Source organism: Dermacentor albipictus, chromosome 1 (assembly GCF_038994185.2).
Source record: "Dermacentor albipictus isolate Rhodes 1998 colony chromosome 1, USDA_Dalb.pri_finalv2, whole genome shotgun sequence".
Lineage (NCBI taxonomy): Eukaryota > Metazoa > Arthropoda > Arachnida > Ixodida > Ixodidae > Dermacentor > Dermacentor albipictus.
This window is the reverse complement of record NC_091821.1, coordinates 459,678,938-459,704,202: the sequence shown is the minus strand read 5'-3', so window position 1 is coordinate 459,704,202 and position 25,265 is coordinate 459,678,938. Positions and strand designations below refer to the sequence as shown.

Genomic DNA, 25,265 nt, shown 5'->3' with positions numbered 1-25,265 from the left:
AGGGGTCGGCACTGCCCGACTTGTTTGTTAGGTCCCGACACTCCCATAGCATGTGATTTAGTGTAGCAACCTCGCCACACGATGTGCATCTGTTTGTAGTGTACATGTCTGGATACATGGCGTGCATGAGTCTGGGGTTTCTGTAAGAGTCTGTTTGTAATTGTCTGAAGTGTACTGCTTGCGTCCTGTCTAACATAGCGTGAGGGAATGGGTATATGCGTCTTTGTAATTGCTAGTGTGCCGTGATGTCGTGAAAAGTGGTCATACGATCCTCCCATGCCCAGACGTTTGCAGTACCCCGCGGGGGCTCTTCCTCCGATGCTGCTCGGTGAGTCAGGCCTCGAGCAACGCCGTGAGCCGCTTCGTTGGGGGTGCTCGTTCCAGTGTGTGCCGGGATCCACAGCAAATGCCTTCGCTTATCAACGTCGGCCTCTCCCTGGTGTATGGGACGTCGCTGGAGTATCTGATACGCCTCTTGCGAGATGCGCCCATTTGCAAAATTGCGAATTGCCGTTTGCGAGTCACAGATCACGTATGTAGCTTTGGTTTGTGTGAGGGCCAGTGCTATGGCCGCTTCCTCTGCCGCTTCGGCATGTGCCGTGTTCACGGTGACGCTCGTGAGGTGGTTGCCTCGGTGGCTAGTAACTGCTGCCACGAAACTCTTCCTGTCTCGATAGCGGGCTGCGTCGGAGAAGACCGCATCCTTGTCGTTAGAGTAACTTTTGTTCATTTGTTGTGCCCTGGCTTTACGCCTCCCCGTGTGGTGTTGGGGGTGCATGTTGCGAGGCAATGGGGGTACGTATAGTTGCTCGCGTATGGGTCTTGGAATGTCTACTTTGACGCCATGTTGCGAGTGGTATGTGATGCCGAGATTTTCAAGCACGTGTCTGCCCGGGCGGGTCTTGGATAGGCGTTCAAGTTGGGACACTTGTTGCGCCTCCACGAGTTCTTCGAGCGTATTGTGTAGGCCTAGTTCTAAGAGCTTGGTGGTGCTGACTCCAGGCGCAAGTCCCAACGCACATTTGTACGCCTTGCGTATGAGCGCGTTGAGCTTGTTTTTTTCCGCAACCGTCCAGTTGTGAAACGCTGCCGTGTACCTTATCTGGGAAATGACGAAGGCTTGGATGAGTCGGATGACGCTGCCTTCGCGCATGCCCGCGTGTTTGTTGGTGATGCGTCGAATGAGCTGCATCGTGCTGGTGGCCTTTGCCGTTATCTTGCGAAGTGCTTCGCCATTTCCACCCTTATGCTCTATCATCATTCCTAGTACCCGGATTTTCTCTACTATCGGGATGGTTAGGCCATTTGATGCCGTTAATTGGATCTTTTGCTTTTCCTGGGGGGTGTAGCATTTAGGTGGGCGCCCCTTTCTGACTGGTCTATACAGCAGCAGTTCGGATTTTTCGGCCGAGCAGGCGAGTCCCGTGCCCACGAGGTAGTTTTCTACGCATTGGATGGCCTGTTGTAAACGTTGCTCGATCGCTCCGTCGCTGCCCGTTGTCGTCCAGATCGTAATATCATCCGCGTATAGCGTGTGATGCAGTCCTTCGATTTGAAACAGTCGGTCGGGCAACCCCAGCAGGACGAGTTTGAAGAGCATTGGCGAGATCACCGAGCCTTGCGGGGTGCCCGAGCTGCCGATGTTGATTTGCTCTGACTGTAGTTGCCCCACTCGCATGCGAGCGGTTCTTCCCGTGAGGAAGTCTCGGACGTAGTTGTACGTGCGCAGGCCGAGATTTAGATTGTCTATTTGTCGCAATATGGCATCGTGGCGAACGTTATCGAAGGCCCTCTTCAGGTCCAGCCCGAGGATGGCTCTCGTCGAACGCCCCGGATTGTCTATGATTTGGTGTTTTAGTTGCAGAAGGGCGTCTTGCGTGGAAAGATGTTTTCTGAACCCAATCATGGTGTGTGGAAATAAGTCGTTGTCCTCGAGGTAATCCGTGAGTCTATTGAGAAACGCGTGCTCCATTAACTTGCCCACGCAGGACCTGAGGGAGATGGGGCGCAGGTTTTCCAGCTGTAATTTCTTTCCGGGTTTCGGTATCAGTGTGATATTTGCTTCTTTCCATTGTCGGGGTAGCTTCCCGTGCGCCCAGCACTCGTTAATGTATTTTGTTAGTTTCTCGATCGATCCGTAATCGAGATTGCGTAGTGCCCTATTGGGTATTCGATCGGGGCCAGGGGCCGACTTGGTGTTCAGCTTTACGAGGGCCGCCTGGATTTCGGCTACGGAGAATTCCTCGTCTAGGGTGGCGTTGCTTTCTCCTGAGTAGTCTGGATATATTTGCGGTGGCGTTTGGGATATGTAAAGGCGTTCCGTATCCCGTAGGAATTGTTCTTCCGTTCCCCCGTAAGCGTGTACGATTTTGTATATGCCTTGCATGTGTGTGGTCTTGGTGTTGGCGGGATCGATCAGGTACCGCAGTATCTGCCACGTGCGACGCGTGGTGAGTTGACCATCCATCTCCGCGCATTTCTCTTCCCATTGTTGATGTTGCAGGTTAAGCGCGTGCTTTTCTATTTCTTTGTTGAGCTGTGCTATCCGTTTACGCAGTCTCCTATTGTGTCTCTGTTGTTTCCATCGGTGCTGCAGGTTAGTTTTGGCTTCCCACATGTGCAGCAACCGGGAGTCTATTGTCTCGAGCCCAGCTGTCGACGGGATCGTTTGCGTCATGCGCTCGATATCCCACCGCAGTTGGTCGGTCCACTGTTCTATATCTGTGATGTCTTCCATCTGTTGCTCATCACGATGTTTGCGTAGCCGATTCCAGTTGGTGATCTTCATTTGACGACCGGCATTGTGTTCCTGCGGACCGCCTTCTGCTTCTATGGAAATAATGTAGTGATCGCTCCCCAAGTCTTGCATGGTTTTTGTCCAAGTGACTTTGCGTGTGTTGCGCGTGAAAGTAAGGTCCAGCGTCGTGTCAGTGCTTACGCTGTTGCCCTGCCTTGTTGGTGCCGCGGGGTCGGTGACCAGCTCGAGTCCGGCGTATTGCGCCGTTGCCCATAGATGGGTGCCTTTGGGGTGATCGTGCTTGTAACCCCACGCCGTGTGCGTCCCCCCCAATGAACAGCTGTTGTCCCTTGGCGATGTCGATTGCCCGTTTGAAGAGGACATGGAAGCGGTGCTGGCGGCATCTGGGACTGCTGTAGACGTTGAGTACGAAGATGCTATTGCGGGTCTTGCGTGGTGGAATTAATTCTACGAGAACGTTTTCGATGTCTCTGATTTTGGTATCGTGTTCGATAACTGTGTGCGCTCGCTTGACCAGTCTGGTGACGTTTGGTTTCTCCGCCTTGCCTGTTATAGACTGGTACCCCGCGAGTTTGGCGGGACCATTCGTTTCCTGCAGTATGATGACGTCTGGGCGTTCGGGGATCGTTTTCAGGTATTGTTGTAAGTGCGCTCGTTTGTTTTGGTAACTTCTGCAGTTCCACTGCCATATCGTGTGTTTTGTTTCGATGAGTGTCGGGCCATGCTTATATCTTGTTAAATGTGTTGCGCCGCTTCCCTATGCGACGGCACGATCGTGCTGTTTGAGGCTTCTAATCTCGACAGTCTGAGGTGAACACTCTCCAGGCTCCGCTGGATGGTACGCGTGATGGACGCGATGATAGTTTCCTCGAGATTGCTGAAGCGAGCCTCGAGTGCATCTATTCGCGCGTCGCGTATCGCTGCGCGCGTGCGTTTGGGTCGTGTTGCCTCTGTAAGGGTGGGAGTGGGTCTTCGTTTGGTATCGGGGAACTCGACCTCGTCGTCCTCTATGGGTTCCTCTTCTGTTCCCTGCGTGGCCTGAGTGGTCTGTGAGAGAGCGGGCCTGCGTTTAGTGTTGGGGTATACGACTTCGTCGTCCTCTATTGGTTGTTCTTGAGTCTCATGCATGGCCTCTGTATCGGTACCGCTCTTCACGGCATGCTGGAGTTGTTGTATGAGGTCGTCTTTTTCGCGAATCTGTGTCTGCATGTGTTCTATTTGCTTCTGCAGCGCTTGTATCGCCTGTGTTAATTTAGTTACCTCCGTCTCTGTTTTAGCGGGTGCTTTGTCGCCAGCCTTCGTGGTTGGTGCTCGTTTTCCCGTGACCGCATCTGCCCAGCTCACCTTCTCGGTGGTTTCGGTGTCTCTTGTTGAGGTCCTTCTGGGGGTGCGGCTGCGAGACCGGCGTTGCTGCTGCTGCTGCTGCCGTGGGTTTGGGGTGCGGCTCCGGGACCGGGAGCGGCCTCGGCTGCGGGTCCTGGATCTCGAGCGTGGCTTGCCGGCGGGGCTGGTGGCTTTGGCGGCCGCCTCCGCTTCCTCGGTGGCCCTGTGTCGTTCCTATTGCCTCTTTGTCACGACGTAGGGGGTCTTGTACCTTGCGCGGCAGTTGTGATCCGCTGTCATGTGTGTTCCCCCGCACAGCTTGCAACGTGGGGAGCACTGGTGGTCGGGGCCTGGGTTGAGGGCGTCACAACCACGGCACACTTTGTCCTGAGGATTTGGGCATACGTCCATGCGGTGACCGAGTCTCCCGCAGCAGTGACACATGTCGACTTGCTTGCGATACAGGGTGCAGCGAAGTAGGGCGCCGCCGTACCTGACGTAGGAGGGCACTCGCGGTCCTTGAAAGGCCACTGTGACCGTCTTGGTATTACTGAGCCGTTTGGCTGCCAGGGCGTCGGGGTTGCGGGCGTGAACGATGTTGGTGTGAATGGACTTGGCGTCCTCCTCCAACGGGATTCCCCTGATTATTCCCTTCACCGTGTAGTCGGGGGCCGTCTCATAGGCACTGACCTCGTGGCGGCGATCACCGATGGTGATGGCTTCTAGTTGTCTGTACTTAGCGGCGTGAGTAGCGTGAGGTGTACTCACGACTATGATGTTTTGGCGGTTGTTGGTGCACACCGTGTCCTCCCCTGCTTCTTGCCCCGGTACGTTGGCCGCCCGGTAAATGGCCGACGCGAGGAGCACGGTTCCGGTGGCGGCAACGTCGAGGCCTCCTCTTGGTCGTACCACGACCTTGAAATCACTTCGTGGGAGTAGTGGCATTTTACTGTTCCTGATGACTTGCTGCTTGACGTTACGCTGTCGGTCGCCGTTCGCTCTCTCGCCGGTGCGGGAGTGGGTTCCGTTCTGGGTGTTGCTTTGCGCGGCCTCGCGGTTGAATTGGGTCTTGTATCGAATGGTGCACCAACCGTTGCCTTGGAGAAACTCTTCAGGGGAGATGTCCTCCCCGTTCACTTGAACTTCCATCACCGCTTCGGCGAAGCGAGCTCCGGTGAGGGTTAGCGTGGAGCTGGTCAAAAGCCTCTGTGATTGGGAAGGAAGTCGTTTCCCACCTTGAATATGGTGCCAGTAGAATCTTGGTGACTTCCTGCACACGCTGGTGTTACATTCATGAGGTGAATGAGCGATAATCACAGCGAAATTCTTGGAAAACGGAGCCGACGTGAAGTGCGTTCGCTCCCTTCGCCGACTGAAAAAGGCAGCATAATGCTGACCGATGATCAGCTGCGAAGTCTCAACATTGATCTGGCGGCGCTTTAGGAATCTGTGAGGAGTGGTGGCGTGGGTGGGGAGGGGGGGGTATGCCACTCTATTTCAGGGGGGGGGGGCCCTGGGTACGTGCCTGAAGCCAGACCATGCCAGACGCTCGTGGAAAGTCTTCTTCTCGCACTCGCGAGAACTGCATAGGTACAAAGCCTGTTTTCGGTAGACAGTATTTCCGAGTTCTTAGTTCTTGAACTCCTCGACGTTATCTCTTGCTCGGTATGCCGGCGCAAGCAACACACTCCAGCGTTATCACTCTTGGCAATCGCTCGCCGTGTCTTCGACAAGCGTGAGTGCTGAAAGAAGGTATACATTGCGGGGCGATAGAAAACGTCACAAACTTGTCTCACTAATGCTATCTTCGGCTGGTGGTTTCTGAGCGCTCTCACGAGCGGCGTTGTCTTCGGCTGGTTGAAAGAGGGTGCGCCCTGCGTTCGGCTGGTTCTTCTGGATTGCTCTCCTCCATCTTGGAGCGCTCTGAGGCGCTCCGAACCCTGTCGTCGGAGCAGTCATCGAGATTGAAACGTCATCGCAGCGCCGCGTCGCTGCTGTTGGCGACGGCCCACCGTAACCTTGGCAACCTAGGCCACTGCATGCTGGCGTCTCGTCGAATGCTCGTCCCGCCGGCACGTCCGCCGGTTTTCCAGCAGCGCCGGGAGCTTTGGATAGGCGAAACATCGGACGTTGGCAGTAGTCACGTGGTTTCGCATCGGCAATTTCCTCCTCCGAGAGCGAGTCGCACGTTCGGCTTGCGCGCTTGTCCTCTACCTTTGAGCTCGGGAAACTCCCGATCTATCTGACTCTGCTTCGGGGCATACAGGCGACCAGTCGAAGATACCATAAGATTCAGTACAAGGGAAACTGTCGTCACGGCCGGCTTGCTTTTTTTGCTAAGTTCTTCAGAACCCCGGGCGCGGGGAACATGCCTCATAAGTGTCCCAAAAGTTAACATATTATCTACAATAATTTGGGGTGTCAGAGAATGCGTCGCGAACTTGTTTCAGTAAGATTCAGTATACGCGAAACTAACTGCGGCTCACAGCCCCGCTGCTTTTCGGCAGCTGTGTCACAATGCCGGGCGCAGCCACCGTGTTTGAAGAGTACCATAAAAAGTATCGAAAATAGTTACAATAGTGTTCGGGGCCAGAAAAAGTGCGAAGACGTGTCCCGGTGAAATTCAGTCCGTGCGGAACGGCATCACACGGAAGAGCTGCTTTTCCCCAAATGCGTTACAAAGCCGGGTGCGGCTAATCACAGAAACTAGCGAAATAAGTTATAATAATGTTGGGGCTCATAGAAAGCGTCGTAAACATCTCCCACTATGAGTCATTAACGCAAATTAAGTATTCTAAGACGGCCGAGCTGTTTTTCGCTAAGTGCGCGACAAATATCGGTTCCGTGCCGTAAAAGGCAAAAGTGCTTGAAATGCGTCGCAGACTGCTTAACGAAATTTCTGCTCTAGTCCAATAGTGCAGTGGTGCCATGACGAGTGCAGAAGAAATGCGAGAATGCGCCAGGAGCCCAAAAACCATACTACATCCAAAAGAGACGAGTCGTCGAATAGGTGAACTTCACATGGGCAACCGGCCTCGCTGGCTTCGGTGACTTGTCCGGTCTGTCTGGCGCATGATGCTTGCATCTCTCGCACCTGGCGTGCCGTTAGCTTGTTGCTAAGTAAAGCAAAAAAAGAATGTCGCAAAGTATAAGTTCATTTATACACAGAACTTGTTAGTTTCAGCAGGAAAGAATAAAAAATGAAACGCTGCAAGTTCATTTAACATTCTTTTTTTCCGATGCTCACGTCAACTAATGGATGGGATTAACACTAGCCGTGATATGATTTCTGTTGCCAGTTCTCCCCGAGCGTCCCCTCTTGTTGAATTCTTTCTCTATAGTATTAGTGCGCAAAAAACGAGAAACGAGTTTGGTATGAACGGATTTGTTCCAGGCTTAGGTAACTGTACAGCGTAGATATAGAGGTCTCAAGAAGCAAACGATCCAGCAGAGATAAACAAAATCCTGGAAAGCTGCGCATGCAGTTATAGAACACTTAGCTCAACAAGAGTATGTGACCGTTTGAACCAGGGTGAACCACCCTTGTTCGAACGGGGTGCCAGTGAAGTTCCTCTCGTGCCTGCGCATGAGAGTAAACTCATATACACGTCTCCCAGCGTTCGCACGATGCATCGAGCTGACCACCCACGGACATCATCGCGATGACGTCAACAGATTGCACAGCCAGTGCAAGATTGTAGCACTAAAGTTGAGCATGGCAGCAATACACGCGTAAGCATGTGACGCGCTTGGGTTGCCGGCGTATGGTGTGCCGCTACATCACGTGCTAGCTAATGGCAATAACGTCGACATTCATCGTGAGATGATTTTAGCGCATGTTTTCTTTTTTCGGCAAGAACTAGCTTAAAAGACCGACGCGAGAAATAGCCTGGCAGGAACAATTGAAATGCATGTTTTTCAATGAGTTTTAAATTGCAATCCTGGCATATCTGCCGTAAATGACCCAAGGACAAGTTAGTTGCCAAATAATTACAACCTAATTAAGAGCGATAAAAGAAATAACCAATTTTTCCGCTGGACGCTGCGTATGCTTCTGCATACACATGCGACGACTGCACCCCCCTCCCCCCCTCCCCCCTCCAAGCTTCCGAACTTGTCATTGCGAGGATTTTGTCACCCACACTTGAGTGGTTTTCATTTTTGGGGGGCTGTCCTAACTTTTCACTTGTTAACCTAGTCACTTGAATAAAACCCTTTTTAATATTTTTGGTGCGAGGCTGTGCTCCGTTTTCTGTTAATTCATATTTCCTCTTCATTTCTCAAGCGCTGATAACAAGCGAAAAGGCGCATTAAGAAGGACGGTGATCCTTCAATTTTAATGTCATTGATAACTTCTATCCCGAGAACAAATATGTTGCAAAATGTTCTCATTGCATCCAAAATTGCTCGTACATAGTCACGGCGATGGTTTTAGCGTGAGTAGGTGTAAGGGCTACAAAATGTGTATGCATGCTTGAACGGTGTCCTGGAACAACTAAATAATTAACGCAGATTTTATTTAAGTAGTTGAACGTAATAAAGCGCTTGTTGGTAATTCTTAACTTGGCTATAAGCAGCCCAATTTAAAAGCGACGCTCACAATAACAGTAATAGTAATATTGTCACAAGCTGTCATGAACCACGCCTGCCGCGCAAACAACCAGATGAAAGAAAGAAGAGAACGACGTGAGCCAAGCTGCCGCGAGACCGCTCTTCAACAACCACGCCTATCAACCAGATTCATCTGGTTCTGCATTAAAACACCTCGTGTGTAACATTTGGTGGAGCTGTGCGGGGTAACTCCCACGACCTACAACGGAGCCACCAGCACAAGAGCTACGCCGAAGACGTCGCCTCGCCGGACTTTCGCCGTCGCGCTCAATCATGGCCACAGAGCAAAATACCCTCACCAGTAGTGCCTCGGCGAGCCCAGTCCCTATCCAGCACTACCGAGGGCCACGCACGTTCTCGGCGAAGGCAGAGGAAGATGTGGATGAGTGGCTAACCCATTACGAAATGGTAAGCCAATACAATAACTGCAACGCTGCCAGTCAGCTTAGGAACGTTGTTTTCTTCTTGGCCGGCACGGCGTTGGTATGGTACGACAACCACGCGGACATGCTAACTACTTGGACACGCTTCGTTGAGGAAATCAAAAAGTGTTTCGGTGACTCGGACGCAAAGAGGAAACGTGCGGAACTCACATTAGCCCAGAGAGCTCAGGTACCCGGCGAGACTTGCACTACCTACATCGAAGAAATTTTGAAGCTGTGCCGCACCGTCAACCCTCAAATGACAGAGGAAGATAAAGTGGGGCACGTGGTAAAAGGAACAGCGGAAGACGTGTACAACTTCCTCATTGGTAAAGAGAACTTGCACGCTGTATCAGAACTGATACGGCACTGCCGTACGTTCGAGGCGCTGAAGACTCGCCGAATTACACCAAAGTTTGGACGGCTGGCCAATGTAACGACTGTAGCAAGTGTTGACACGAGTCCTCTGCTCCCAGACCTTTCGTCCGCCATCCGCCAGATAGTCCGCGAGGAGCTCCAGTGACATGACGAACAGGCACGTTATGCGGCGCCTCGTTGCAGCTCCTCCGTTTTCCGAGACACTTTTCGGGAACCCCCTTCGGCTACTTGGAACCACTCGGTGAACGTCGCGGATCTTATCGGCTCCAGAGACGAACCGCATTACATTACGACCGAACCACCACGCAATGATTCGCCCCCTCAACGTTTTGATCCACGCCCATGCAACTTTCGTCCACGAAGACTCGCCGCTACCTACGACTTTCAAGGGGAAGAGCCTCGTTACCCTCAACCGATGTCTTCGGCAGATTACTTCAATCCGCATTCTGAAGTTCGCCCTTCGCCAGTGTGTTACTGCTGCGGCATGCCTGGCCATATAGCTAGGTACTGTAGCCGACGCCGAGCATCAAACTACGGATCGTCGGCGCCGACTACGCGGTCTAGCGGTCGTACACTGCGCACTCAGTGGCCAGGAGACTCCTCTTCAGGAAGCCACTTTCGAGAGGACCGATGCACCGCCCAGGAGACCTACTTTGGAACAGAAAGAACCCGGAACCGCTACCGCTCCCCTGCCTCCGACCGTACTCTGACGCCACCACCAGCCTTCCGAGCCTCCCGATCACCATCCCCCCGGCCGCGATTCACGTCACCATCGCCTCGGCGCCGTTTTGTGTCGCCCCCGCCGGGAAACTAGCCAGCGCGGCCGATGGAGGTGAGGTCGCTGGAAAATGTGTGCTGCCGACTCAACTGCCTCCAACTATTTTCATGCTAAAGAATAAGGTTCATGTACTGATTGATGGGGTCTCCACAATGGCTTTAGTCGACACGGGAGCAACTGTCTCGGTCATGAGTGTGGGGTTTAAAGGCCTTCTGGGACGCAAGGTTATGTTTCGTTGGGACCAGTACACAAGTTTCCGTGGAGTCAGTGGTGAAGCATTATACCCGGTTGGTGTGTGTAACGTGGATGTGTCTTTGGGTGGGAAAGTTTTTAATGCAGAGTTTACTGTTCTTCCTCGCTCCTCGCATGACGTGATTCTGGGGATTGACTTTTTGCAGTTGTGTGGTGCGAATGTTGATTGCCGGACGGGAGAACTCAGTGTCGACACCAGTGTTTCACCTGTGCTCTTTGAAGGTGAAGCTTGCCCGTAGAGTGTGCTGTGCGTGTCTGAGGATACAGTTGTGCCCGCCTTATCCGCGATGCGTGTTGCCGTCGCCTGTTCCTCTCCGACTCCTATCTCGTTCGATGCTGCAGTGGAACCTGTACATCGGAACTGCCTCAAGAAAAACGTATTAGTTCCGCACTGCGTGGTCTCAGTGACCAATGGATGCGCGGGGCTGTGGGCGCTAAACTGTTCCACTGAAGCGGCAGTGCTACCTCAAGGCCTAAAGATTGCCACGTTTCCGACAGACTCTCCCGTATCGGTGGCAGTACTTGCGGAACTCCCCGATGAAGGAGCAACCAGTGTCTCGAGCTCCGGGAGCTCGAAGATACTTTCCATGATTGATAAGTCACTCAGCGATAATGAGCGTCAAGTTTTGATGGCCCTGCTTACGAAACATACCTCGGTATTCGACTTTGCGCAGCACAATGGACCGCCATCAATTCCTGCGTCCAGAACTCGTCACCGCATCAACACAGGAGCCGCCCAGCCAATCCGACAAAAGCCCTATCGTGTATCCCCATTAGAACGCAAGATAATCAGTGATCAGGTCCAAGAAATGCTATGCAAAGGCGTCATTCGAGAATCATCTAGTCCTTGGGCAGCCCCCGTAATATCGGTGAAGAAGAAAGACGGTACGGGGCGGTTCTGTGTTGATTACCGTCGCCTAAACGCCGTTACTAAGAGAGATGTATATCCGCTCCCCCGAATTGACGACGCCATCGACTGTCTCTTTGCGGCATCTTACTTTTCCTCAATCGATTTACGGTCAGGTTACTGGCAAATTCCTATACACAAGGACGACAGAGAAAAGACAGCATTTGTAACACCCGACGGACTATTCGAGTTTAACGTGATGCCTTTCGGGTTGTGTAACGCGCCCGCAACGTTCGAAAGGTTCATGGACACGATATTACGCGGCTTAAAATGGGAAGTTTGCATGTGCTACTTAGACGATGTTGTGATCTTCGGGCGAACGTTTAGTGAGCACAACAAACGTTTGGATTTGGTCTTGAACTGCTTGGAGAAAGCGGGTCTTGTGCTCAATTCAAAAAAATGCCGTTTTGGGGAACGGCAAACTCTTGTGCTAGGCCATCTGGTCGCTAAAGAAGGCATCCGACCAGATCCGCAAAAGACTGGGGCCGTAGAAGCATTTAGAATACCCAACTCTGTCAAGCAGTTAAGAAGTTTCTTGGGCTTGTGCTCCTATTTTCGCCGCTTCATTCCCCGGTTTGCTGACATGGCCCATCCCCTTACACGCCTTCTCCAAAAAGGCGTTCCCTTTGAATGGACTGCAGATTGCGACTCAGCATTTCGCCAGCTCAAGTTCCTGTTGACATCCCAACCAATTCTTCGCCACTTTGATCCTTCATCACCAACTGAGATTCACACCGATGCCAGTGGCGTAGGCATCGGTGCTGTGCTAGTTCAGCGTGTTGGCGACCGAGAGCACGTGATCTCTTACGCTAGCCGGTCCTTGAGCCGCTTCGAGCGCAACTACACAGTCACCGAACAAGAGTGTCTGGCGGTCATCTTCGCCGTGCAACGGTTTCGTTCGTATCTCTATGGGCACCCCTTCACTGTCGTAACAGATCATCATTCGCTATGCTGGCTTGTGAATCTGCGGGATCCCTCAGGACGACTAGCGCGCTGGGCCCTCCGTCTACAGGAATACGATTTCGTTATTTGCTACAAAAGTGGTCGGCGGCATGCTGACGCTGATTGTCTCTCTCGGATGCCACTTGAAACAACTGAATGTGATGCGGACAATTTTGATGAGTACATCGCTTTTGTGTCCCCGGAATTTCCGGATATAGGTACCGTCATATCCGAGCAGCACAAGGACGAGAGCTTACAACCGCTCTTCGCGGCAGCACAGGAGTCACCTGCGGGCAGTCGCTTTCGCCTACGGGATGGTGGCGCGCTGTATAAGAAGAGCTACTCGACCACCGGTGCACGCTACCTTTTAGTTGTCCCCACGAACCTTCGCCACCAAGTATTACACGCCATGCACGATGACCCAACTTCCGGTCATCTTGGTTCCACACGGACACTCTACGGGGCTCAAGAACGTTTTTACTGGCCTAAGATGCGGAAAGATATCGAACGGTACGTCGCCAGCTGCTCTAAATGCCAGCGCTACAAGCGTCCGCCACAAGCGTCACATGGCCTGCTTCAACCAGTTCCCCCTTCTAGCGTCCCCTTTGAGCAAGTTGGTATAGATCTTCTGGGCCCTTTCCCGCGATCCTCCAAGGGTAATCGTTGGGTTATCGTTTGCGTAGATCACCTTACCCGCTATTGTGAGACCGCCGCATTGCCATCGGCCACAGCTACAGAAGTTTCTATCTTCTTGCTGGCTAACATTATACTCCGACATGGACCTCCTCGCATACTAATCAGCGATCGTGGGCGACAGTTTACCGCGGACGTGGTTGAAGAAACCCTTCGTCTGTGTTCATGTAGCTTCCGCCATTCTACGCCCTACCATCCACAAACTAATGGTCTGGTCGAGCGCACAAACAGAACGCTTGCCAACATGCTGTCCATGTACGTCGATTCAGCACACAAGAATTGGGACAGTATCTTGCCTTTCATTACCTATGCCTTCAATACCGCGAGACACGAGACCACTGGTTACTCACCATTTTTCCTTCTGTATGCTCGTCCGCCGCGCTACACCCTCGACACCATATTTCCCTACTTCGCTCGTGACAACGAATCAATTGATGAGCTCCTATGTCGAGCAGAAGAAGCGCGACGCCTCGCTAGGCTACGCACCATAGCATCGCAGGACCGGTCCAAGATACGCTACGACGGGCGTCACCGCCACGTTTACTTCGATCCTGGTGACCTTGTGTGGCTCTGGACGCTGTTGCGGAAGCGTGGCTTGTGCCAGAAGTTTCTCGCCCACTACGTCGGCCCTTACGTTATTCTGGAGCGCCTCAGCGATGTAAACTACCGCATTGCGCGTCTCACGAGCAGTGGACGACGCTCGGCCAAGGCTGAAGTGCCACACGTCGCGCGTCTGAGGCGTTACAATCCGCGAGATGACTGACTCGCTCGGCGGGCTTCGTCTGCCAGCGGGGAAATGTCACAAGCTGTCATGAACCACGCCTGCCGCGCAAACAACCAGATGAAAGAAAGAAGAGAACGACGTGAGCCAAGCTGCCGCGAGACCGCTCTTCAACAACCACGCCTATCAACCAGATTCATCTGGTTCTGCATTAAAACACCTCGTGTGTAACAATATGAATAGGACAGGCACAAAGCGCTGATTTGTTCCAGCATTTCATTTTTTGCGTGTTTAAGGATTGTTTTCAAGTGCACTGTTTAAAACAGTTATGTTTAGAGGGAATGAAAGTACAGATACAGAGAAAAAGTTACGTTGGTCAGTTAACTAGCGACTGAATAACAATTGCTAAACATTGATATGTTGGCTGCTTAGCGGCGGCATGAAAACGTTTACAGTATTTGCCTGCTGCACTCAAAACGGTAAAGGTGAAAGCAAACCTAGATTTCCACACAATGGGGGCCATCTGACATGTACCGAAAGCTTTGCATTCGTGTATTACGAATCGCCCAAGAATTTTGACAATCTGATGAAAGAACTCAACGTGCCAATGTCATTCTGAAGAAAACAGGGTGCATCTGTGCGTGATGCGAGGGTGAAGTTTGAAGACTTTGAATTATTTAGTCTTCGCGAAGAATTCCTTAAATATGTACTCAAAGGCATTATATATGCCGTATCACCTATGTTTCCCGGTGTCCCGAGAGAACTCTATGCTGCGACAAATTTACATTTGGCTAAACTCGGTGACACGTTAAATCAAGTCTTCAACTACTGATTTTTATGCACGATTTTATCCTGGTTTATTTCACGTGACAAATGCGCATTCTACTTATTGACTGCGGTAACAATGGAAAATTTTTCTCGCTGGCTGCTGTAGTTGGTGCAGGATCCGCAGGGTGCGTTCTCGCCAACCGCCTCACGGCCGATGGCACAGCCAGCGTGTTGCTTCTCGAAGCCGGAGGACTGGAGGACGTCGCTGCGCGGGTTCCCTTCTTCTCGGTTATTTTGCAGGGCACCGATATCGACTGGGACTACACCAGCGAACGACAGCACAACGCCAGCTTATCCGTAGACGATCAGGTGAGTTCTTTTCTATTGGTCCTTGCGTGAATAGAGTGTGAAAGAGAGGAAGGTTTCTATACAGAAGAGCGCTTTTTCCTTATTTCTTTGAGAGCATTACGACATGGTTACGACTTCAGGACCGCATGACACTCGTCTTGAGCAAAGTGTCAAAGACTTGAACACTGACAATGTTGAAGGGCGTGACGCCGCGAAGGTGCAGCGAATAACCCCGTAAACAGCGAATAAGCGCTCTGACCTTCGCTCTCTCCCTCATTTCTTTTTCTTGGTCTTTTTTGTTGCGCCTCCTTTTCCTTTTTGTCTGTCATTTCCTTTTCTTTTTTCTTCACTGCCTACATATATTTAAAGACTGCGTCACGAGAATTTGCTGTAGCCTTTTCAAAAGGTAAGTCCACCGACCGTAGTTGTTGGACAAATAAAGCCAAGATAACCGCGAAGTTGCTCTGGTCATTTGTCTAAGTGTGCTTGGCCCAAAGAAAAATCCAGTCACTTCTACACGAGCGGCTGCCAATTACTGAATTTCTAAGAGGTTATCTATTCACTTAACACCAATTCCGGTGAAATGCGCTGTAATTGGAGACTGCCCAATTATTCAGGTCCAGGAGAATTTCAATTCCTTTTAACGCGGAACTCCCGCTTTCTTGTGTAACAGCAGCGCAAAGTGTCGCGATCTTCCCGCTCCACTTAACATGTGGCACTGACAGTAGAGATGTTGGTGCTCCGTGTGGGAAGCGTCGACGTTGCGCATAATGGAGGTACACAGGCTCTAGAGATGAGTTAATACAATTCACCAAGAATATTCGCCACCAGCGATCACCAGCTCAGATCTGCCTGAGCCTCCCGCTGGCTCGAGTTCTGAACCGCCGACACCAAACAGCGAGCAAGCCCTTCGTCCACTGGCTCCACAGAGAAGCGTCCACAATCGCGAGCAGCAAGTACATCTGATGCCACGTGAGAGAGCTGGGACGTAGTGTCCTCTTCCTAGACCTTCCGAAATGTGCCGCCTTGAACGGTCCTGGCCGCCGATGGCCTTCATCCCAGCTTTGAATGCGTGGCGACGCTGGCGCTTCATTACATCCGCCTCCTGACCACCAGGACAAGCCGCTGGCACCGACGCCGGCTAGCTCCACAGCCAGCAGGCATGGCGACCACCGCTGGTTCCGACACTCGGCAGCCTGCCGGTAGCTCGAGCGCCGAGGATACCGACTCGCCGCACACGCCACTTCCGCAGGCCCAGAAGCCCATAAGTAGTCCAGCACTAACGCAGATGGCCTACGACCTTCAAAGCTAGGGTGACGTCTCCCGGCGACCGACGGAGCCTCGTGGGAACTGTCACTTGCAGAGCTCAAGTACGGTCCGCTGCCGCAATACACGCCCTCGCGCGTTTCAGCAAATCAGGAAAGCCTTTGAGAAACGCGTAAAGTATAATCTCCATAGCACGACTTATGATTCCTGGGGAGCCCCTGATTTGGTACCGAAGTGCATATACCTTAAGAGGACGCTTTAGCTCGGGTGCTCCTATCTAAATACATGTAAAAGGAGAATTCGTTTTTCTCGGCAACCACTGCACCAAATTTGACGGGGTTTGCTGCATTTAAAAGAAAACCTAAAATCTAGTGACTGTTGGTTTCGAATTTTTGAGTTAGGCCGTCAATGTTTTATTGAAAATTGGCAAAAATTCAAAATTTTCAATAAACAAAACTATGAAGTTTACAACTCTGTAACTCTACCACTAAAAATGGTAATACAAGTCTGTGAATGGAATCTAATAGTACATCTAAAGCAAAGAAAATTGATATGTTACACATGAATATAAAAAAACTTTATTCATAGGGAAATACAACTTTTGCAAAACCAGTGTAGCCAACGTAACAAAATCACGTAAGATGTAAAATGACATATTGCATTTGTCCGCTTTGAATGATCTAACGGATGCCGTTTACAGAACCGCGATATCAGTTCTTGATGCAGAGCTATAAATTTGTAAACTTCGTGCTTCTATTTTTTTCAAACGGTCAAATATTTTAAAATGGTTTTAAGAAAATTCAAGCCCTAAATCGAAATTCCGCTTCCAACAGTCACTAGAATTTACCTTTCTCTTTCAAATGCAAAAAAATTAATCAAAATCGGCCCAGGGGTTATCTCATAAAAACGTTTTTGCGTCTTTACATGTATTTGAATAGGCCGCGTCTGAGTTGGGCCCGAGCTAAAGCTTCCTCTTAAGCGAGACGGGGAGGAGGAGGAATGAACGTTTATTGTAAGAAACAGCGAGAAAGTGTCCTTTCTTCGCACTAGGTGGGCGGCTCTCTCAGTCCAGAAAGCCGTTGGCTAATGCTGCAGCCCGGGCCCGGTCCACCAGACTTCGCTGATCTTCCAGGCTCTGTGCCTTTAACATTGCCTCCCACGTTTCTTCGATCGCTTGTAGCGGTTCTGAGGCATCATCTTCACTGTTTTTCTCGCGGTGCGGGCACACCAACACCATGTGTGGGAGCGTGTCTGGAACGTCACAATACCGGCATAGGTATGAGAATTTGGTGGGGTGCATTCGGTGCATGATAATTCCATGTACATACGTATTTGTTTGTAGTCTGCGGAGGGCGGTGGCTTCTTCCTTGCTTAATTTTGGATGAGGTGGAGGATATTGTCTTCTTTCCAGTCGGTAATGTTGCAATAGTACGGCGTAGTTGATGGGAATGTCCTCCACCCTCGTCGCTTTCCGGAGACCGTGCGGCAGGAAATCCCGGCTGGTATGCTCTCGGGCAACAGCATGTGCTGCTTCGTTTCCTGCCAGGTGTTCGTGGCCTGGGGTCCATGCGACGTAGGTGTCGGGTAGTTCTTGGCGTCTTGTTATGCCTGGGGTCCATGCGACGTAGGTGTCGGGTAGTTCTTGGCGTCTTGTTATTTCTTTTAGAATCTTCACTGCTGCGGCAGAAATTCGGCCTTTTCGCAGGTTTCTACATGCCGTTTGCGAGTCGCTCAAGATGATTGCTGTGTCTTTGCATGTGGCGATGCCGAGGATGATGGCCACTTCCTCCGCCGTTTCTGGATTTCTGGCCGGTATGGTGGCAGCGATTAGCTCCTTCCCTTGATTGTTGGTCACGGTAATTGCGTATGCTCTTCTACCTGGGTATTTTGCCGCATCTGTATATCTCGTGTTCGGATTCTTTGAGTATTTCTTGCTCAGCGCTCTCACTCTTGCTTGTATTCTGTCTTTGTGGTATGTTGCATGCATGTTGCGAGGTATTGGAGCGACTGAGATAGAGTCACGAATAAGTGGCGGCAATCGGGCTTTCGCGTCTGAGTCTGCTATGAAGTTTTCGCTGTATGCGAGCTTGCGAAGTACTGCTCTGCCTGTTTGAGTCAGCTTAAGGCGTTCCAGCTGGCTGGCTCTGTGCGCTTCGCTCATTTCTTCCCAGGTGTTATGGAGGCCAAGCTTGAGGAGTGTCGTGGTTGAGGTCGTACTGGGGAGTCCTAGTGCGCTCTTGATTGCTTTTCTGATGATGATGCTGAGTTTTTCAATTTCAGCTTTCTTGAGGAGTAGATACGGGGTGCCATATGTGATCCGGCTTATAAGGAGTGCTTGGATTAATTGGACGGTTTCTTGCTCTTTAAGTCCTCTTCTTTGGGTGGTTATACGCCGAATGAGATGGGTTACTTCTGTTAGGGTCTTTTGAAGCTTCGGAAGTGTAGCTGCCCCAGAACCGTCTTTATGTATTGTGAGGCCAAGGACGCGGAGGAAGCCAACTTGAGGGATATCGATTCTATTGAGTTTGACGTTGGGATCTGGAGCGACGTAGCCTGGTGGCCTTCCCCGGGTCCTTGCCTTGAGTATAAGTAGCGCCGATTTTTCGGGGGCGCACTGGAGACCGCATTTTGAGAGGTACTGTTCTATATGCTCGATTGCCTCTTCGAGGGTAGTTTGCTGTTGGCCGGTTGTGGACGCTTTTGTCCATAACGTTATATCGTCGGCATATATTGCATGGCTTAAATCTTCGATGCCATCGAGTTGTTGTCGGAGCTTAATCAGTGCGAGATTGAACAGCAAAGGTGAAATGACTGACCCTTGTTGAGTTCCTTTGTTGGGCATTTCGAGCTTGTCGCTTCGGATGTTGCCTATAGCCACCGTAGCCGTGCGATCTTTGAGAAAGTCGTGTACGTATTGGTAGGTCCGGATTCCGCAGTTTGTGTCTTGGAGATTTTGGAGGATTGCTTCATGCATCACATTATCGAAGGCTCCTTTTACGTCTATTGTCAAAATAGAGAGCTTTTTGTCGCGTTCTAGGTGGTCCAAGAGGTCTTCCTTGAGCTGTAGTAGTATATCTTGTGCTGAGAGGAGCTGTCGGAAGCCAAACATTGTGTCGGGCATGAGTCGTGAGTCTTCGAGGTATGTGGTGAGGTGATCGTGAACCATGTGTTCGAGCAGCTTTCCAGCGCAGGAAGTAAGGGAGATGGGCCTTAGGTTGCTGATTTGTAGTGGCTTGTTGTGTTTTGGGATCATAATTACTTTTGCGTGCTTCCATTGTGCTGGGAGCACACCTTTTTCCCAGCAGTTATTCATGTAGTCGAGGAGTCCATTTAGGGCCTTGTCTGGGAGGTTTCGTAGGATATTGTTGGTCACCTTGTCATTTCCTGGTGATGTGTTACGGGTCAATTTGGCAAGGGTGGCATGGAGTTCAGGAAGCGTGAAAGGGCTGTCAAGGGTGAGATTTGGTTCGCCTTTGTGCGGTCGGGGATTGGTAACCTTGGGGGCATTGTCTCCGACAAGTTTACGCTTGATTTCTTCCAGGATTTGTTTGTCTGTTCCTGGATGGGAGTTAATGATTTTCTTGAGGTCATGTCTTTGCTGGGTCTTGGTTCTGGTGGTAGCTAGAAGGGCTCGCAGTATATGCCAGGTCTTCTTCGTGCTTAGTGTGCCTTGAAGTTGGTCGCACAGTTTATGCCAATTCTGCCTGTTGAGCTGATCTCCGTATTCTTCCGCTTGCTTTTTTTATGTGAGCGATCCGTCTCTGCAGTTTGCGGTTAAGTTTCATCTTTTTCCACCGCCTCAGTAGTCCTCTTCTGGCATCCCAAAGATGTAGGAGGTGAGAGTCTACGGCCGGCGTGTCCATCGTGAGTTGGATGACTTTAGTGTGCTTCTCCGTCGTCTTGACCACATCGGTGATCCACTATTCAATGTTTTCGATGTTTTCTTCTATGTCATGTTCTCGGAAGGCCTTCCAATCCGTCAGCTTTGCCGTTCCTGTTCTACTCGGCTTCTTATGGTGCAGGATTTCAAGCTGAAGGATGTGGTGGTCGCTGCCGAGATTTTCTTCCCGTCGGGTCCATTCCGCCTTGGATATTCCTACTGTAAAGGTGAGGTCGGGATTTGTATCCCTGGACACACTGTTGCCTATTCGAGTCGGTAGTTTAGGATCATTCCAGAGGGTGAGGTCATTTTGTTGCGCCGAATCGTGCACTCGCGCTCCTTTCTTGGTCGTGTGCTGGTAACCCCATGCTGTGTGGGGGGCATTAAAATCCCCCATTATTACGAGTTTATGTCCTTGAGATAGTTTTCTGGCTTGCGTGGTGATGTTTACAAAGTCGGATAACGGATCCCTGGGTGGGCTATATAAGCATAGTACGAATAGTCTTTGGTATGTCTTCTTCTCAGGTAGCACTTCCACTAGGATGTGTTCCACGGTTGTTCCCTGAATTGTGTGATCCTGCGTGGTGAGATTTTTCTTCGTCAGGATGGCTGTTCTCTGAGATGCGGTGTGTGTATCATATCCCTGTATGCGCAGATTGGTGTAATAAGTTTCTTGGATAGCGATGATATCTGGTTGTTCCAGTTTGGTCAGTTCTTGAAGGTTTGTTCTTTTGGTTCGAATAGAGCGACAGTTCCATTGCCACAGCTTCATTGGGAGTTGTGGTAATCTCTTCTTAGTAATACTCGCCATCTTGTTCGATATTGTTCTCTTCGCCCCGGGCCATGGATTCCGGTCTGGCTGCATTGTGGAGGTCTTTACGTGCTTTCTTGCGAGCCGTGTCGGTGTTGTTGAGTAACTTTTCTACTGTGGCTTTCGTTACGTGGTTCTGCTTGGCATAGGACATGAAGTTGCTGAGGTCTTGGAGGGTAGCATGGATAGGGGCCAGCTGAGCGGTGATGTGTTCCAGGAGCTCTTGTGTTATCTCTTTGGCAAAAGCGGCCATGGCCTCCTCTATCTGCTTCCTTACCTCCATTGTTACGATTTCCTTGATTCTTTCTTCCGTAAGGGGCGGTGGGATGTTTGGCATTCCTTGAGGTTTCGAGGCTTGATTGGCGGTGTTTTGTTCTTTGAACCTTTGTATGAGCTTGCCAATGAGGGCTTGCTGATTTTGGAGTTGTGCTCGCAGGTCTCGTTCGGTTTCCGTGGGTTCTTGTGCTCGTGTGTTTCCTCCTGCAGCGTCTGCATACGTGACTCGCTTTTGTGGGTTGCGTGTACGGGATCCAGATCGTGATCTTGACCGGGGTCCATAGTTTGCTTGACCACTTGTTGATTTGGAGTCACTTGTGGATCTGCGTGGACTCCGTAGTGAGGTACTGCTCGATTCGGATAGTGCCGGAAAGTGTGAATCTGAATTTGAGTTCCATCTGCGTTGCTGCTCTTGGATCTTGTTTTCCCATTGCAGTCTGATCTTGTACGGTGGTGGATTTGGCTTCAGTTTATGTCGGCACCCCTTCCCTGCTGTCTCATGGGGTTGTTGACAGATTTTACAGCTGGGTTGGCAGTCATGTTCTTCCGGTTGATTTTCCATCCCGCACATGTAGCAGAAGTTGATAAGTGGTTTCGGGCAGATATCCTGCCGGTGCCCTAGTTCTCCGCAGGTTCTGCAGTACTGCACAGATTTCCTGTATGGTTTGCAGCGGTACTCACAGCATTTATTTATGATGTTGTATGGGACGTGTGGTCCGTCGAAGTAGATGAGTGCTGTTAACGATCTTCCCAGCATGCGTGCTGCGAGAACCGTGTATCTTGCGGATACTCGTAGTCCTTGTAGTAGTTCTTCTTCGCTCGTGCCTGGCGGGATGTTGTAGATTACGCCTTTGCTGATGCCCTCAGGGGTCCTGACATGTGCTTTGACTTCGTAAATGGACCCTCCAAGCTGGATGCTGGTGATCTTGAGGAGCATGTCGTACGCTATGTCTTTGTTTGGTGTACTTGCGATTATTATATTCTCGGCATGTTGCACTTGAATCCGGATGTTGTCGTAGAAGTCTTTCTGGGACAACTTCCTAGCTCGGCCGATGGCATGTGTCACTGCCACCAATGTCCATTTGGAGAGTTGTAATCCCCCCTTAGGTCTGTAGATTATCTTCGTGTCGTCCACTAGCAAATGCGGAAGTCTCGGTTTTCTATAATGTGGCATGTTTCCCGCAATAGGTGTTGTTGCTCCGGCTTGCTGCGGTCGTAGTTGGTCTGCTTCCTCGGCTGTGGGTTTTGTATGCACCTGGGTCTTCTTGCCTCTCCTCTCCCATGTGCGCCATTTTTCCTGGATGTTTATCGCCTTTCCGCTGTTCACGTCATACGTCCACCCCGCTTCCAGTTGTTGCTGCCCTTGTATCGTCTCCACCTGCATTTCAATGCTGTTGTTTTCCTGGCTCAGTCCTCGTGCACTTGCTGCGTCGGATGCGTCAGTCATTGGTACACAGCAGCAGCGCCGAGTCGCTCTCGAAGAGAGCGAGCGGCGGCTCACGAGCGCTCACGAGCCACGGGATACGCTCCGCGGGTCACGGGTCACGCGCGTTCGGCTGGCCGCTTGCCCTTGTAGGGTTAGCTCCGTTAGCGTGGCGTGAAACCTTCAAACAGCCAAAAAAGACGAGAATTCCACGTACCGCTCATAAACTTGATATCCTCCGGTACCGCTTCCCGTGCCGCTTCCGTCGATGCCACAGTGTCGATGAATAAAAGCAGGTGTCCGGAAAACTGCCGAAAAATGCAGGAGCCCATGCGAAGTGCGTCAGCACTGCTTGGCCCCCTAGCGGGCTTCAGCGAGACGGGGCAATGACGTAAATTGTAGATCGCGATGAGCAGGCACGGTGGGACAAAACACTTCATGATGCGTCACTAAACCTTACGAAAATCATTCTTGCCCGCAGAGAACGCAAAGGTCACGAACTAGAACAAACTGAACACTCACTGAAATTCCAGTCCGGTTTCAGTAAATACGAGGGTAACAACTTAGTTGAGCATGCAAAAAGATCAGAGATGCAAAAGGGCGCAAGCGTCCGAAATTAGAGCGGTGTTACGTACCTCAGACGATTTCCATCAGCGTGAATGAATCAACTTGCGACTATCAGAAATATAAACGAAAACGTAGAAGCCACGGCGCTTAACCTTTGGTCTGCAAGGTTATCTGTTTCCGATGTTAGCCTTCTTCTTAAAGGTTTTAAATGCAATACGGAAAAATAAATTTTCAATTATATCAGTATCTGGATATTTTTTTCAGAAATACTTGCTTTCAGGCACATTTACGAAAAGCTCAGCCCAGCAGCCTTCTGTGGAGCATCAGGAAAAACTTGGTCACCGCCTAATCAGAAAGAAAGCTATTTCAATATGTATATAACCGCCGTCCAAAATGATATGATTAAGGCATGCTCAAACTTAAAAATCTTTCGACTCACGTTGTCGTATGAAGAGGGCAAGTCAGTGGAGTCGCTGAGCAGCGATGAGATGTGGCGCAATAGAAATGGCGATGTAGGTGGCGCAATATAAATCTTATGCGGTCGACTACTTGAAAGTAGGACGCCGGAAACTAGAAAATAAGGACTTCTATACTGGTGCCCCGGATGATTCCAACTAAATATTTGAATCAAAAGCAGACCGTGAATTACATTCACTGAATAGGGAAGGAAACATATCTTGGGATATGTTTAAAGCAATGCAGTCGGTCCAACCAGCCCCCAGGTTGTTTTTATTTTCGTGCTAAAATACAGAAAGCTAAGCAGCCCCGTCTCATTATTGCCTCAAGCAACGCCACCGTAACCAAAAGAGTATGAAATGCCTTGGATTTCATAAGTAAGGACCTAATTACGACTATGCCATCTCACATAGAGGACACCAACCAACCTATTCGCATAACAACTGGACTCGAGAACCCTAGCGATAGCTTCCTGGTTACAATGAACATAGTATCCCAATACACAAACATTCCGCAAGTAGATTGCATTAACGCTAAAGTGAACATTTAAACAGAGGGAAAATCGACAAGAAATGTTTTTTCTAGGTAAGTGGAACGGCAATCTGCGCAAATATGGGTCCTAATTATGTGGGTATGTTTATAGCACCGCTTGAAGAATCATTTCTTTGAGCGATGTCTTTGAAGGCGCTCAATTACAAAAGGTTCTTAGACAACATCAATATTATTCAGAACAGTACACGATTGACTTCAGTTTTTACAGAGCCCCCCACATATTTATCGCTGGGGAACCTAAGAGATATCCCCGACAGAACAAGAACAACCACGTTTCGAAACCTGAAATCAGGCTCAAAAACGTGTGGTGAAGAACGCTGCAAGGTCTGCAGGCTTGTGACTTGGACTTGCCTTGCTAAGGCTGCTTCCTCTGATTTTAGCTTCATCATCATCAGCCTGGTTACGCCCACTGCAGGGCAAAGGCCTCTCCCATACTTCTCCAACAGCCTTGGTCATGTACTAATTGTGGCCATGCCGTCCCTGCAAACTTCTTGATCTCATCCGCCCACCTAACTCTCTGGCGCCCCCTGCTACGCTTCCCTTCCCTTGGGATCCAGTCCGTAACCCTTATTGACCATCGGTTATCTTCCCTCCTCATTACATGTCCCGCCCATGCCCATTTCTTTTTCTTGATTTTTCTTCGCACTTTTTGAAACAAGACTTCATAGAGCTCATTTCGTTTGCTGTGTCACGAGTTGCCAGTTTAAACATTTTCCAAGCTGCAAATGAGTATAAATTCATAGAAAAACTAGATGCTAGCACTGAACGTACTAGCGATATGACGCCTTTATCACCAATTAGTTTACATCAAAATTCCATAGTTCCCACTGCGGGTTGAAATTAGTGCGACCATTACCACCACAGCGGGAAATCACCATGCAATGATCAAAGAATAAAATTGGCTGCACTTCAAAAGAAATCTGGCAAATTAGGTTTGCCAAAGAAATATAATGCGATCCAGACGAGCATAAGAACGCCAGCTCTCGTGGTTGCACAGTGGCTATGGTATAGGGCTGCTGACCATGAGGTCACGGGATCGAATCCTGGCCACGGCGGCCGCTTTTCGAAATGCGAAATGCGAAATGCAAGAACACTCATGTACTTAGATCTAGGTATACGTTAAAGAACCCCCT

The 25,265-nt window shown here is 50.4% G+C and overlaps 1 protein-coding gene across 1 annotated transcript in view; it reads left to right on the top strand.

The window, feature by feature from the left end:
* Nucleotides 1-25,265, top strand: part of LOC135902829 (uncharacterized) — a 144,097-nt gene that overhangs the window by 14,114 nt on the left and 104,718 nt on the right. The window contains exons 3-5 of the mRNA XM_070531346.1: nt 10,182-10,324; nt 14,720-14,922; nt 20,190-20,274. Of these exons, the coding sequence (XP_070387447.1) occupies nt 10,182-10,324; nt 14,720-14,922; nt 20,190-20,274 (431 nt within the window). The remainder of the gene's footprint in view (nt 1-10,181; nt 10,325-14,719; nt 14,923-20,189; nt 20,275-25,265) is intronic.